Genomic DNA, 15,760 nt, shown 5'->3' on the forward strand with positions numbered 1-15,760 from the left:
GGCTCCTCTGTCCATGGAATTTTCCAGGCGAGAGTAATGGAGTGGGTTGCCATTTCCTTCTCCAAGAGATCTTCCCGACCCAGGGATCGAACCCGGATCTCCCGCATTGTAGGCAAACACTTTACAGTCTGAGCCAGGTGAAGTCACAGTACATCTCAATTCTGACCAGCCACATTTCAAATGTGCAATAGCCGCATGTGGCTCATGGCTTATTTATTAACAGTTCAGGTCTAAAACCTTCAGATTGTCAGTAATACGTATTACTAGTAATATGTAGTAATATATAGTATAGCTGTCTGGATAGTTCAGGAGTCTGTACCATTTGGCAGTTGTATATCTCAATTCCTAAAGATGAGACGTGAGTCTGAGTGAACTCTGGGAGTTGGTGATGGACAGGGAGGCCTGGCGTGTTGCGATTCATGGGTTCGCAAAGAGTCGGACACGACTGAGCAACTGAACTGAACTGAAAGATGAGAGAGAATTTACTTTTCATATTATCCCTCCAAAGCTAGAGAAGTGCAGCTTAATTGACTCCCATTCTTTTTTTCTAGATCAGAGGAAGGGTAAGTTCCTTACTCCTCCAAAGATACATATCCTGTTCCTCTCTCTAATGTGTTTAATCTGTGACTCTAGTTTTTTTAAAAGATTTTTTGTGGGGGAATCATCTTCCAGAGTTATCTCAAGGATTAGTACCACGGTTCATCTAGTTGCATAAATTGAAAAGTGAATCACCTTGTCATTTCCTTTCCCTTCACCCTCATATTATAATCCAATATATAATCTGTTACTAAGTTCTGTTGATCTCTCTCTTGAATTCACCCAGTTCTACTTTTATGGCAAAACCCTAGTCCTTTGGACAAACTGCTGTTGTCTTTCTCTTGGATTGCTGTGCTAATCTTGGACTTTTTAAATTAACTTTTTCTGCCCAGCTCCAGTTTTTTTTCACTGAATTGAAAATATGAACACACCAGATTCACTAGTCAACATCCTACTCACTCTTTTCACCCAACATCTAACAAACATGTTTAAAATGTCCAAAACCACACTGAACCTTCCTTCTCAAACCTGCCCTTCAAAGTTTTTCCATCTCAAGTCAATGACAACTCTGCTTTCCAGGTGGTTAGGCCTAAAACCTTGAAATTATTTGATTCCTCTTCTCACAACAAGCAAACTCCAATAACTCATAACCATCACCATCATTTTATACCATCCAAAACTAAGCCATCATGTCCTCCTTGGCCTGCAAAGGCAGAGTTAACTCTCTCTCACTCTTGCTGTCCACATACTAACTAGAACAGTCTTTGAAAAACACTGCTCATAACCCTCCAATGGCTTCTTATCTCCCTCATGATAAAACACATACTCCTTTGCATGGCTTACAGGCGCCTTCGTGATTTGGCCCCTCACTGAGCTTTACTTACTCCTTTCTGGTCATTCCAGACCCCTTTGGCGCTCCTCAAAAATGCAGCCCTCTGGTCTGGACTATGCTTTTCCACTCAGATCTCTGTTTCTAGATTTCCACTTAGATGTCACCTAGAAAAATTTGTTGAATGAGTAAAGTGGTAGAATTCTAAACATTCATTAGGTCAGTTGTCTGGGAGATAAGATGACATTTCAAAAGTAAAAAGAGCGATGAGACAAGAGTAGAGACAAATGGTTTATTTGGTAACAAGGAGTAAAAAGGAATTCTTGATTCCTCTTCTCGCTTTTGGCGGCTGAAGTGAAATGTGATAGTCAAATAGACAGCAACACACACAGGAATTCCCTCGCAGTGCCTGATTACAGAAATGCAAAAATGCCCGTCACACGACTCGCCATTACTGTTTTCTAGACAGAAGTGCCAGGTGCTGTGCTTTCCGGGACATCCGTGGTGGCTACATTCTCCTTCTTGTCTTCAGGTTTCATGGCAGGAAACAGAAGCACTTCCTATAGGAGAGAGAATGGATTCTGAAGCTAAGAAGCACTTTTTCCTGCCCATCCACCCACTCCTCCCCACTGACCCGCCCCCGGTTACTGTTATCACCAAAACCTGGAGATCTGTGTTGTGTTGTTTCATTTGAGTTCAGTCCCTCTCAGTTACAAACAGTGGAAAAGAAGAAATGCACAACTAAAGGATCTCGCATGCTGCAACTGAGACCCAGAGCCCAACAAGTAAACATTAAAAAAAAATGCACAGCACTGCCGAGGTCACGATATCAAAAGAATAAACAGAGAGGTTCTCCAAATGATTTCTTCATCTGTAAATATGGGGATAGCAATAGTTTCTACATGTCCCAGGTTGACTTCAGTTAAATGAGGTAATGCATGAAGACGGCTCAGTATGTTCCTTGGATCCTTAAGAAATGCAAACAATTGGTATCTCTTCTGCCTTGGGTAGAATCCCCCCAATTTTGTACAATCAGATGCCCTGGCGGTCCTCTTGTGAAGTCACCGGTAACCTCTCCGCCTGCCCCTCCTCCCAGCCCAACGCCCTTCCCCTGCGCTCCAGGCCCGCCAGGCCACGCTTCTGACACTGGTGCACACGGCGGTGCCCCTCCAGGGCTGCCGGGTACCTTGATGTTATTGGAGTCTGTGAGAAACATGGTGACGCGGTCGATGCCCATGCCCCAGCCGCCCGTGGGGGGCAGTCCGTACTCCAGGGCGGTGCAGAAGGTTTCGTCTATGAACATGGCCTCATCGTCGCCAGCGGCCTTGGCCTAGAGGACAGAAGCACACAGTGACACTGTACCGGGCTGCGCGCTCTGGCGTCTGAGTGAGCATGTGGAAACTGCCAGAGGCGTTTCCAACCCAGCGCTGCTCCGGACACCCAGCACTTGCTGGAAACTAGCTTCCCAGGAACTCTAGGATGGAGCCATTTCTTTTGAAGACCTGAAGGTCAGGACTGATGAACCATACCCCAGAACATATGCGAACTTCTCTGCCAAATGGAAATACCTCCACTGCCTGGGGCTCTGTGAGTCCAGTGAAGTTGATTTTCAGAGACTGATAATTCCCAACAGTGTCTCTCCCATTTCCTGAACCACCCATCAGTGGCAACGCTAATGCAGGCAGCCTGTGGGTGCTGTGTTCCCATCCCTAGGCCACCTCGATAAATGTACCATTTAAGAAAACGTAACATCCTCGTCAAAAAAGTGTCACACTCCCCCCCACAGATCATCACGCCTGAGCCCCATTTATACAGAAATTCTAGGGCCCAAACTGGTCAAGTTCTCCATCTTGAAATGTGACCTCCTCCTGTGAGGCCCGTGGCTTTCAGCCTCATTTCTGTCCTCGTCAGCAGGAGTTGCAGGCCAGACACAGACCAGGGTGAAGGCAGGTGTCTTCTGGTGAGCTCGCTCCTTACCTTGGCCTGTTCTTCAAAGAGCTGGCGCTGTCGCACAGGGTCGTTCAGCTCCGTGTAGGCATTGCATATTTCCTTCTTCATGACAAACAGCTCAAAGCGCTCAGTCAGACCCTCTTTAGAGCGGTGCCTGGGGACAGACCACCGGGGAGGCTGAATAAGCAGAGCGTGGGGTACAAGCACAAGAACTCCTGAAATCTGGCTGACTCAAAACTGTTTCTGACTGTGACCTGAAGCCTGCATGCATCCTCAGCACTGAATCATTTGCTACATTACCCAGGACGGTTAGAGACAAGGAAGCTTGAATTATCTTTCAACAGACCTATGCCGTAGACTGGGACCCCGAACCAAACCCGCCATACTCATGCCCTGCCATACCGACTCCGGGCTGCCTGGGTGACTTGCTCTGGCCAGTGGGACATCAGCAGAGGCTTGGTGTGTGTTTGCACACCAGGATTTAGTCTTTCAGAATGATTCCACTTGGAGCCCTGGCTCTGCTGCCAGAGAAGAGGTTCTGGAGGAGGAGAATCCCCTGCAGGGGGATGCAAGGCACACTGGCCAAATTCCCAGGTGAAAAAAGCCACTTGAGTTACCCTCACCAACACCACATAGGGCAGAAAGACAACCCTGTGAGCCCACACACTCTTAAGAATAAACTGCTTTATGTCACTAAGTTCTGATGTTATCATGCAGCAACAGATAACTGAGACACTGCAGTCTGCCTTACCATTTGGCCAGAGGGCTCATTATCTGCGGGTGATCACAGATGAAGGTAGGATTGATGCACGTCACTTCCAGGAACTCCCCGACAAGCTGAAGGAAAAAGCAGAGCACAGCTAGAGCCCTTCCAAATGCCATTTTGATTGGCTCAGTCCTGGTGGCAGAGGACTCCTGTCCACACCTGATGCTACAGAGGTTTATCTTAAGCTGCTGAAAGGTTGGTAAGGATTAACTAAGGCAACAAATGCAACTATTTGGCGGAGAGCTTAGCACAGCAGGAATTTAAAACTTGTTCTCTCCTTTCTCTAGAGCATTCCTGTGAAGCTGGGGAAGTTAATTCTCTTTGGCAGAGTTCCCCTTCACAGGGAGCAGGGTGCATTTCCAGTGGATGTGGGCATCTGCTGCCAGTGCCCAGCCTCCCACCTTATCAAGCAGCCTGGCGGTGGTCCGGGGTGGAGGGCACTCGACATCTTTTGCCACACAGATATCATCAAGGATTCTGCGAGTTTCTGTAATACAAACATACAAGTTGGGACAGAAGACACCACACCATCACAATACCACCCCAATGTAAGAATTACACGGGGAATTCTACTCCTGACCTAATCTAATTCAGAGCTGAACAGGAAGGAGGGCCCTACAACTGGAGGAGTGCTTCACTTTACCTTCAGTTTCGAAGAGGTTCGTTTCCGGCAGCTTCATGCCCAGGGCTTTCTCAAGCTCTTCTACCATGCTGATTTTCCGGAAGGGCGGGGTGAAGTCAATCTCATAGGCTTGGCCTTCTGGGCCATCTGGATGGTAGGTGACCTTGTAACTGCCTGTTATGTGTTTCACCATCCCTGGGAAAGAAACGTCATTTAAAGAGGACCAACAGCAAGTCCAATTGAAGGCAGCACACCAGTCCTCCAGACACGTTGGAAAGACAAAGGGAGCAGGAAGGGGGGGAGGGTCACCTGAAATCATCTTCTCTGTGATTTCCATAAGATCATGATAGTCGGCATAGGCCATGTAGAATTCACAGGTGGTGAACTCAGGATTGTGAGTCAAATCAATTCCTTCATTCCGGAACTGGCGTCCAATTTCATAAACCCGGTCGATGCCACCAACCACCAGCATCTAGTAACACATGGCCACAGTCATGGTCACAGCAGCCAGTCTTGTCTGGCTGGGGAAAGTTTCTGCCTACAGAAGTTGTAACTTGGTTTTCACAGCTCAAGCCATGCTTTCAGGTCTCCACCTAAATGCTGAATGCCCTACTCTCTTCAGGTCTTTGTGGATAAAATTATAATTCACTCTGGCTGCCCAGGAACACTGAATACTCTTCTCTGGGGTGTCCCCCATCTTGTGTAAGCTTCTACAGGAAGCCTCTTGGAGGTCAGGGTGCAGACACATGACCCAAGCTCCCCGGTCAGACCCATCTGTGAGACTTCCACGTGCAAAGAGGATGCAGATATAGCAAGAATCTCCTGGGGTGAAGGGGCCAGAGGTATCCGGCTTATAAAGGCAGTAACTGTGGAGGTCCTAATGGCAACGACCTGTGCCTCACACCACGCTTATGAGCTGTGCTAAGTTCCCAAATGGAAGATACTGGGTTCTTCACGGGGACAGCCCTTTGATATGATTCAGAACCATTCGAATTGTGTGGTCTCCAAGCCCAATTCTCTGATCCTCCTGGAAATTGTGAACTTCCCTGTATATTTGGATACATTTTTCTTTTACTTAAATACTTTAACAGTTTTTGTTGTTTGCAACCAATGACATAGTCTTTGATATTTATTCTGGTGATTTGAGGATATTTCCAATTTTCAGGCAGAGATTCAACTCATTTCTCAACAAAAGACTAAAATCAGATTTAATATAAGAATTATAAACTTAAAAAGTTTTATGGGAAACAAAGTAGGTTAGGAAGATCTGTCCATCTAGGAGAGACACTCCCTTTGCCCTTAGAGAAGGCTCTACTGATCCTGTAGATAAATTCCAGAAATGTAACACTCACAAACTCGACATTTAGAACTCCTCTGTTGTTCTACCCTCACTGTTCCTCTATTTCTGACTGTACCTGTCTAGCCAATGTTTTTCAGCCTTCTGCTTCTCTAAGGACACAGGGCATCTTTTACTGATTACCTTATGGTAAAGTTCCGGAGCAATTCTCATATATAAATTCATGTCCAGCTCATTGTGGTAGGTGATAAAAGGCTTGGCCACAGCTCCCCCTGGGATGATGTTCATCATGGGAGTTTCAATCTAAAAGAGAGGGAAAAACGTTAGTTTACAGACGGAGCTCCTCTAGTTTGAGGGGATGGCTCATGCTTTGACTGGGATAGTCTACTATATCCCAAGTAAAAGATAAGTTCAATGGTAATGTGCAGGTGCTCGACAAAAAAGTAGAGCCAGCCTGATTCTCTAGTATAGTGTCTCTTTCTATTAATACCAAACACCATTAACACACAGCCTGATTCTCTAGTATAGTGTCTCTTTCTATTAATACCAAACACCATTAACACAGTATCATAAACTTTCACAAGCTGTCAGTGGGACTCTAAATGGGTATGCCCTTTCTTGAGTTCAATTTGCAGTGTTTATTAAAAATGTAATGGCTTATATCCTTTGACATAAATCCAGCATACAGAAACACTTGTACATTTGCACATGTACAAAGATGTTTACTAAAACATTATCAAAGAAAATCAGAAACTTAAACTACCAACAGAGGAAATAATTATAAAGTATCAAAAAGGAACATAGACACACACACACACACGGACATGCGAAGGGTCCTAGAATATGTTGGGGTGGAGAGGTCCATTATAATATACACAACATGATTTCATTTATGTTTAAAACAAAGAGTAAAACCCTTCTAAAACATTTACACAGGTACCCCATCTGCAACATGCATTGCTATGTATATAAATATACACAGTAAACGGCAAGGAAGGATACATATTCAAATGCATGTTTGGAGAGGGAAATTAGTTGGGAAAAAATGAAAGGGGACTTTCAGTTTTGCTTCTACTTACTTCTTTATTATCTAAATTTGTTTTATGGTAACATGTACTCATATTTCTCATACAATTAGAAAATATTGAAATTTTTTGTTCTAAAATTCTTCCTAAACAACATCTTTCAGTTTAAAGAAGTTGAATAAAAATTAAGAAAAATACTTTTAATTCTACAAAAAAGCAAAATGAGTTGGCAACATATTGAACATGGCATCATTAGCACGTGACTGGCCCTCTGCTGTGTTCATTATCTTTGCAGTCCTGTCCTACCTTCCAAATCAGGGCAAGAAAGAGGATTTTTCATTGAGCATGAAGCATACTGACACAGGATGTGCCTGTGGGGAAGGGAAGGGAAGGGAAGGGAAGAGTAAGAGGCAGGCACCGCAAGGCAGCTCATGTCAGGTAAGAACTCTCCATCACCTCTAGGAATCCCAATTCATCCAAGAAACTTCTTATATACGTGATGATCTTAGAGCGGATGATAAATTTCTGCCTCACAAAGTCATTCAGGATCAAGTCCAAGTATCTCTGACGATACCGTGTTTCCTAAATGAGAAGGAACAGAGAGGAATCACTGATGTGTTCCATTCAATGGTATGGTAGAATCAGAGCCAGAAGGCCACAAGAATTCACCTTGTCTTTGAGGCCGAAGTGAAGATGAGGTAACATGTGCAGGCAAGGAGACAGCAGTGTGATTTCATAGGGGATGATGCTTAGCTCGCCCTTCTTGGTTTTCCCAGGATTGCCCTGGACTCCAATTATGTCTCCCCGGCGCAGTTTGTTGTTAATACGAATAAATTCTTCTTCAGATTTGTAATTCCTGAATGAATGGAAAATTTAACTCAGTATACAATATCCCAGATGAAAACTGACCTCTGGTTTAACTTTAGAACCCTTGCTAAACTGTTACTGTGGATCTAAGACAACTCCTAGATTCAAGGTCAAATGTCTGTCACACAACCCAAGAACAGGCGTCAGTCTCTAGGTGACCAGAGGGCTACTTTATTTTCCCCACCTTACACCATTCCCTTTAACTTTTATTTCCAACGAGAAAAGAAGACCACATGGCCTTTGTTCTCTGTCATGTTGCTCTGGGCCAATCGAGAAAGGCCTGGAAATGGTATTTCTATATACCTGGAATTGGCCATGACTTGCAACTTGACCCCCTCTCCTCGAAGGTCATAGAAGATGAGCTTTCCTCCAGAAGCTCTTTTGGCATGGATCCTACCTGGAGAAAGAACAGCAGAAATACTGACAGAAGCTATTTCACGGTGTCAGTGCCAAAAAGTTCCCTCTGCACTTTTCACATCCAGGCAGAACATAGACTAGAGCAATTTGATCGTAGCCCGGGGCCTAAGCCCTGCCCTTTTCTACAGCACAAAGTTGGCTTCCCATTCAAACCAGTTAAAGAATGTGTAGGAAGATCTGGTTTTGAAAGGTGCTCAATGGATTCCCAGAATGTTGGTGGCAGTGTTTTTGGATCTTCCTAAATCCCCACATAAAAAGAGAAAGCACAATTAGACAGGGGAGGGCAAGAAGCCATGGACAAAATTTACAGCAAAATTACGTGGGAAGATATTCCAAGAATCCCCCAATAGGAGCATGGGTAAAAACCAGCAAGGACCCCAAGAGGAAAAAGCTATGGGAATCAATGGGGTCTCTGACAGGTCTGAGAACGGGAAGTCTCCCCCAAAACCACAGGTATTCACTGGAAAATGCGGCAGGGCTAAGTAAAGGACTGCAGCTCACTGCCATACAAGTGAGTACTGTGGGCTGCGTACCAGCAAGGTCTAGGGGATGAAGCCCATTAGTAGAGCCCCCAAGAACTCTCTAAATTCAACGGCCAGGGATCTCTCCTGGGACAAGGCCCCCCCAAACTGAACAAGACTGAGAAAACAGAGAAAGTCCAACAAAAGCAAGGAAGAAGAGACTGAAACTCCCAGAAAGCAAGTTGCCGTATTTCTGAATGCTTCACACACAAAAAAAACCAGAAGAGAGATCTCAGTGAAACTAGAAAAGTGATCTGAACCAAGCTCCCCACCCCTCCCTTTTAAAAAAATATTTATTTATTTGGCTCTGTCAGGTCTTAGCTGCCGCATGTGGGGTCTTTAGTTGCAACATGTGGGACCCAATCAGGGACTGAACCTGGGCCTCCTGTGTTGGGAGCAGAGTCTTAGCCACTGGATCACCAAGAAGTCCCCTGAGCCTCCTTTTAATATTCAGGAAAAAAAAAATCTCACATTTAAAATAAAAAAACAAAACATCACAGCAGAGCTCTCTTGCCTGCTCATGTGTATCTCTTATAAGCATCTTATATTAATAAATCTATTTCTTGCCTATCAATAAAAAAAGAACCAAGGTCAAACACCAATATTAAATCTAGAAACAGAGTAACAAGAATAACATCTCCACAGACAATGAAAGCACTTGAGAAAGACATGCTCAGGAAAAAGCAAAGAATTCTATTTCACAACCTGAAAGACATTTGAATATGATACAAAATATGAAAGAACACAAATCAGAGTTATAAAAACTAAGAAATGAGATGGCATGAAAAAATTAGAAAATAAAGTAAAAAAAAAATCTCAGAAATGAAGCCTAAATTAGAAGGAAGTAAGACTGAATAAATAAAACACGTAATGCCTTAAGAAAATCTGGAAAGGAGGATAAAATTAAAAAATCAAAGTATAAAAAAGATAAAAAAAGAAATTTGAGAAAAAGTATCAAAAAAGCAAAGACAAAACATATTTGGGGAGCATTTAAGTATTGGCAGGGGTTCTCTTTAGGTGGTGGGATTATGGGTAATTAAACTTTTCTTTCTTTGCCTCTCTGAATGTTTCAACATTCTAAATTTTCTACAACTGGTAGTTTTATATAGAAATATTTTTTGGGGGTATAAATGAAAGACAAGATTTAATTCTTTTTTGAATTAAGGAGAAGATCCTATACAAAATAAGAGTGCTCTAGAAATATAGCCTAGTGTATAGTAGTCTAGGGACACAGATCCGAATTTTTAGGAGCTTATTAGGGCATGGTTCCCACTGGTGGGATAAAGTCTCATAAAGGACTATGAACAAATAGCAGCACCAGGTCAGGGGTCCCCCACAAAGAATGCCCTTTCCTCTGCAGCCTCGACGCTGGAACGTGGCCTCATGCCTCAGAGCTGCTCTACCTTCTGTGAATAGACATAATGGCACCGTCTCTAGGAACGTAGTCTCAGACACAAGCTCCTCCAGAGCAAGATCACCCCAGACGTTCCTTTGCACAACTGCAGAGGCCTGCCTGCTGCGGGAGCCCAGCAAATTGCCAGGGAGTCTTCCTACCTGCCACCTTTAAGGTGATGTCAGTCAGGTGGTCCCCAGGCTGCAGGTGACTGTATTCCTGGATGAACTGAGTGAGCGAGATGTCCACATGGAACTTGTGTGGGTACGGATCTTCCCCACTGACCTTCAGCTGGTGGATTGCCTGGCTTCGGATTTTGAAGTATTGCTGTTAAAAAAACAAAAGAGCTTCTGAGAAGTTGAGCCCAGTTAGACCAGTGGCCGGTCTAGCGGAGTTCAGTATTCTGCCTCAGAGGGGTCCCAATACAGTGAGGTTTCTTTAACCAAGCTCTCCCCAGCCTTGAAATCAAGGATTGGCTATGGAGTGAGATTTGCACTTAAATATGCAGGGTGGCCAGATATATAGCTGGGAATAAAGACTAGAATTCCAAAATGCCAAGGTGTGACAAAAAGAAAAACCACATTTTTGTCTAAATAAGTTTTTTTTTTGGGGGGGGTTGGGGGATGGCCCCCAGCAGTGGAAGCTCAGAGACCTAACCACTCGACTGCCAGGAAATTCACTAAACAGTAAGTTTAGTTGGTGCGGGTGGCACTGGTTACCACTTCTGGAGACACATCTGCCTGCTGAGTCACTTCTCCTACTTTCCTATCCCTGGTCACACACCAGACTTTCCCCCAAGGCACACCCATGGGCCTGGAGGTATGAATATTCTGTATCAGGGGTCAGCAAACATTTTCTGATGCAACTAGTCAACTACTCAAGGTTGTAGTGTGAAAACAGCCTTAAGACATGTAAACAATGGGCATGGCTGTGTTTCAGCACAATTTTACTTACAGAACTAGGGAGGAGTGACAGGGATGGTGGGGCCACGGTTTGCCAATCTCTCAGCTAAAATACCCGGGGGGCCCACCTGTAGGGAGAGATTTTCTCTAGGGTTGCTATAAAGTGAAAGTGAAGTCTCTCAGTGTGTCCTCCTCTTTGCGACCCCATGGACTGTAGCCTATCAGGCTCCTCCATCCATGGGATTTTCCAGGCAAGAGTGCTAGAGTGGATTGCCATTTCCTTCTCCAGGGGATCTTCCTGACCCAGGAATAGAACCCGGGTCTCCCGCATTGCAGGCAGACGCTTTACCGTCTGAGCCACCAGGGAAACCACCAGGGTTGCTGTAAGGTCCAACTAACTCCAAGGAGTAGCAGCCACCTGAAAGTACTGGATTTTCTCAAATGTTAAGCAAAAAAAGACAAGAAAGATGCACAGGGCCTGTGCCTTCAACCAGATGGAGTGGTGGGCCCCCCTCATCAGTCCCAGTGCCTGCCCCAGTTCCTGTTTATCCCGCCAGTCACTGGTCCCTCCTACTGTCTCTTCCCGGGGAACCTGCCCAATTCTCACCAGAAGCTGCCCCGAGCCCAGGGAGGGCAGTGGTCCCGAGAACTCACATTTGGGTCCAAGCTCTCCTCCTCCGCAGCCACGCCATCATCAGCACTGTGATTGGTGGCGGCGGCCTGACTCAGCTGCTTCTCACTAAGCTCCTTCTGCTTGGCCTCCTTCTCTGCTATTTTCTTCTCAGCTTTCAGGCGTCTCTTTAGCTCACTGTCAGGAAGATGAAAGTGTTCAATGTTAACAGGTGCCTGAAGAGTCCCCTACGTTCTGCCCCATCACCAATTACCAAAAATATCAACTGCCCAGGGAAACACACTTGTCCAGTTCCACACCCCCACAGTTATCTCTTAGTTACTAAACTCTATACATGAAATAGACAGGAAAAAATAAACTTAGAATCGAGATGTTGAAAGATCTTTTTCTCAGTCTCTATTTTCCAGTCGGAGGTCCTTGGCCTTAGGTCCTGTCTAAAATCAAGATACACAAGGACAAAGAAAACCCTACATATATTAGTTTATAGTTAGGATAGGAATAAATGTTTTACAGAAAATCACCAAGATTTTCTCAGGCTAATTAGTCTTGGGAGCCCCTTGAGGCCAGGGACTGAGTTGTTTGGTATCCTCTGGACAACATGGAGTTCTGAGCGCATTAGATGTGATGTGCAATAAGGAGAAAGTCCTCGCTTTGTCATCTCTCTCCCCTCCCACCAGGAGTGGATTAGTCTGGGGTGGGGTGAGGAAGTCCAGGGAGACACTCCTCTGACAATCTCTCCCTCAGCATTGATCAATGCATTGACAGTGACCCTCAGCACTGGCCTTTCCCCAGAGGAGCTGGACTTTGACAACAAATTGGGTAGACAGTGTACAAAGCAGCATGGTGTAGGGGAGCACCATCTTTGGAGCCAGACTGTCTAGGACTAAAACCTGACTTGGTGTGCTTGAGCAAGTTACTCAATTACTCAAGTTATTCCTTTAAAATAATAATAGACATCTTCTTCCCTAAATGTTGTGAGGATTGAAATATACACAAAGAGATAACCCCCATCCCTAGCATCTAACTGCATTCTTTATTTAAGTATGCAAATGTGAACTATTCTAGGTATTGCCCCACTGTCTTAACTCTTCACACCCTGCCTCAAGGACAGAATCTTTACAGATGTGGATTAAATTTCTGGTCAAATCTCTCACTATCCAAACTCTTTTAATACTTGTTAGCTGAGACTCAGAAACCAAACAGATTTGGGCAGAGAGGGATAGCCTCATTGTTCTTTCAAACCACCAATGTTAAATGAATATCCTATAATAATGAACCATGGCAAATGATCCCTCGTCATGCTTGCTATTGTTCGGTTTCAGGGCACATTCTTAATTATATATGAATTTAGAATAACTCAATTAAAAAATGGAGATTTGAAATGACCATCTTTTAAGTAAGAAAACTGACTCTGAGGCCCCAAAGTACGTGTCTCTGGGTATAATCTGTTTTGTATCAGTTGTAAAGTCGCCTCTCCAGAATGTGCTAGATTTATTGTGCTGTCATTCAGTCAGGAGCATCTAAGCCTATTTGGTTCTTCCTAGCAGCAATGGCGCCCCACTCCAGTACTCTTGCCTGGAAAATCCCATGGGAGGAGCCTGGTAGGCTGCAGTCCATGGGGTCGCTTAGAGTTGTACACAACTGAGCAGCTTCACTTTCACTTTCATCCACTGGAGAGGGAAATGGCAACCCACTCCAGTGTTCTTGCCTGAGAATCCCAGGGACGGGGGAGCCTGGTGGGCTGCCGTCTATGGGGTCGCACAGAGTCGGACACGACTGAAGTGACTTAGTGGCAGCACCAGTTTTTGCCATTTAAATCAAATCAGTAAAAAGGGTTATCCAGAAAGGTTCTAGGAATAAGAACTTAGACTATTAACCAAATTAAATCTCAGAAGCAAAGAAATTCCAAAAAGATAGGGACGGGAAAATAATCGGTGTTACAAATTCTTCTTTATTCATACAAGCGTTTTGTCTCAGCACTGTTCTAGCATAAGACCTAAACGTCATCTCAAGAATTTATGGAGTGAGAATTTGAATATATTAAAGAGAAACTGAGAAAGGACTATTGGTTTGGGAAGTAGGTAGCAGGGCTGTTTACTTGGCAACAAGTCCAAAACTTAGCCAGAGGCTTTACAGATGAGAAACTAATTAAGAAGGACCTTTGCTTCCAGAGCAATAAAGAAGGTAAAGGGCACCAACCTTCTTTTATCAGAAAGTGGCTTGTCCTTGTGAATCGTTGTAAAAGGAGCAAGTTGACACAGGCGCAGCTCCCTCTGCCCCCACTGTGCCCAGGAGGTTTGGCGCAGGGACCCCCTAACAAGCCTTACAGCGGCTTGCATCAACATGGCAGAATACCCTGGAACCACCTAAGAATGATTACCACCACCTAACAGGAAACAGAGATGTGGTGTCAGATGGGACAGGCAGTACCATAAACCCCAGCCAGCACTCCTACTGTTATGGGTTGGGTTGGGGGAGAAGGGGAGGTCACACAACCTTTTAGTGTCCCATTCTATGCAAGACCCTCTCAACTGACAGCAGCCATCTAACACTCACTGTGCCACACATGTCACTGACAATGTTCTCAGCCCTGGCTATGGTACCAAGATGCTTATCTGGGGTCGCAAGTCAATAATAAGTCAATCAATGGTTTACAGGTACAAATGGTTACAACATTCTAGAAAATAGGAGACAGGACACAAGGCAGTGTTTCTCAAGTTCCTGACATGCAGTTTCTCTCCTGGAGATGAGACACCTAGCTACAAAGATGGCAATGTGAAACACACAAAACTTCATCATCAACTGCCAACTCTAGACAGAGCTAAAAATAAGCCGCAAAGGCAGCTGAGTCAAAGCCTTGTTTGGAGCTCTAGGAATGAGGAGGAAAGGGGAATTTCAGGAAGAGTCTTGGACTACATTAAGTTTATACATTAACACTGGAAGGCAACACAATGACAGAGATCATGTTCTTCACTGCATTAAAATGAATGAGGCCTTAACTGAGTCACCTGGCAGGCAGCCTGCTTTTAAACTTGGAGACAATAACTGGCATATGGTGGTGCTCACTAAAGATTCTGACAAAGGAAGTTCCAAGAATAATCAAGACACAGAAGTAAAAAAAATGCACTAAGGCAGCCATTAAATGCAAGAAACTAACTTCTCTCCGATGCCCCTGGAAGGGTACTATATTTATGTACTATCTTTGGGAGTACTGAGCAATTAGTCACTCTTATCACTGCCTAGGTTCTATGAAGGACTCCGGTTGAGGAATGCAGTATTATGAGAATACAAAGGACAATCGGTGAAAGGGAGGCCAATCTTAATTCATTTATATTTACCTTTATACTCCAAGGATTTGGGGTGATTAACAAAGATACTTCCAGCAGTACTAAATGCAGCTTGGTGTACTCGGCTAAATAAGACAGTCCATACTGCTGATTGGTGATTCACTCAATTCTCACAGATCCTCTGACCAACCCATAAAGATAGCTGCACGACAGTTTTAGAATGATCCCTTTAATACAAAAGGTTCAGAATGGCCTTGGCGAGGCCAAGGAAAATCTGAAGGTCCTTCTGAAGAGCTGGGTATTTATCATTTCTCCAACTTCTTTACCGGGGCGTGGCACAATAACACATTTCTCCGCGAAAAGAGTAAATTTAGCTTTTCTCCGTCGCCGCCCAGTTCTCCGCATTCTCTTACTCTAGGAGTACGACAGGGAGGAAGGACCCAACCAGCGGGACCCTCGGGCTGCTTGGGGGATGTAGTTTCGGGACGCAGCGCCTGCGTCCCAACGTGTTCATAACCACGAGAACCGGCAATAAGGCCCCAGGCACAGCCGTCCCGGCCGGAGCCTCGAGGCGCTTCCTAGTCCAGACTCTCCGATCGCATAATGACCCGCAGCGACACTTACTTTTTGCTCAGTTTCGGCTCGCCGCAGTCCACTTTAACTTCAGCGCCCTGCACATCAGCCATCTTCCCCGAGGGCCGGACCTAAAGAGGACG

At 44.8% G+C, this 15,760-nt stretch overlaps 1 protein-coding gene across 6 annotated transcripts; it reads right to left on the reverse strand.

Annotated features, from left to right (window-relative positions):
• Positions 1-1,644: 1,644 nt before the first annotated feature.
• KARS1 (lysyl-tRNA synthetase 1) lies at positions 1,645-15,756 on the reverse strand. Of its 6 annotated transcripts, none has more exons than XM_015100374.3 (15): positions 15,669-15,756; positions 13,957-14,143; positions 11,781-11,934; positions 10,386-10,551; positions 8,197-8,290; positions 7,696-7,882; positions 7,483-7,608; positions 6,185-6,304; positions 5,014-5,176; positions 4,726-4,899; positions 4,484-4,569; positions 4,068-4,153; positions 3,344-3,470; positions 2,553-2,696; positions 1,645-1,926 (listed from the first exon to the last, which is right to left on the reverse strand). In XM_015100374.3, exons 2-15 carry the CDS (start codon positions 14,100-14,102, stop codon positions 1,828-1,830), a joined length of 1,872 nt encoding a protein of 623 aa, XP_014955860.2. In that variant the 5' UTR covers positions 14,103-14,143; positions 15,669-15,756; the 3' UTR covers positions 1,645-1,827. The 6 variants fall into 6 exon arrangements, with proteins under 6 accessions (XP_014955860.2, XP_042086699.1, XP_027833445.1 ...); XM_042230765.1 differs by having other exon boundaries at positions 15,096-15,756; XM_027977644.2 differs by lacking the exon at positions 13,957-14,143.
• Positions 15,757-15,760: the final 4 nt, after the last annotated feature.

The sequence above is a fragment of the Ovis aries genome, chromosome 14, assembly GCF_016772045.2.
Source record: "Ovis aries strain OAR_USU_Benz2616 breed Rambouillet chromosome 14, ARS-UI_Ramb_v3.0, whole genome shotgun sequence".
Taxonomy (NCBI): Eukaryota; Metazoa; Chordata; class Mammalia; order Artiodactyla; family Bovidae; genus Ovis; species Ovis aries.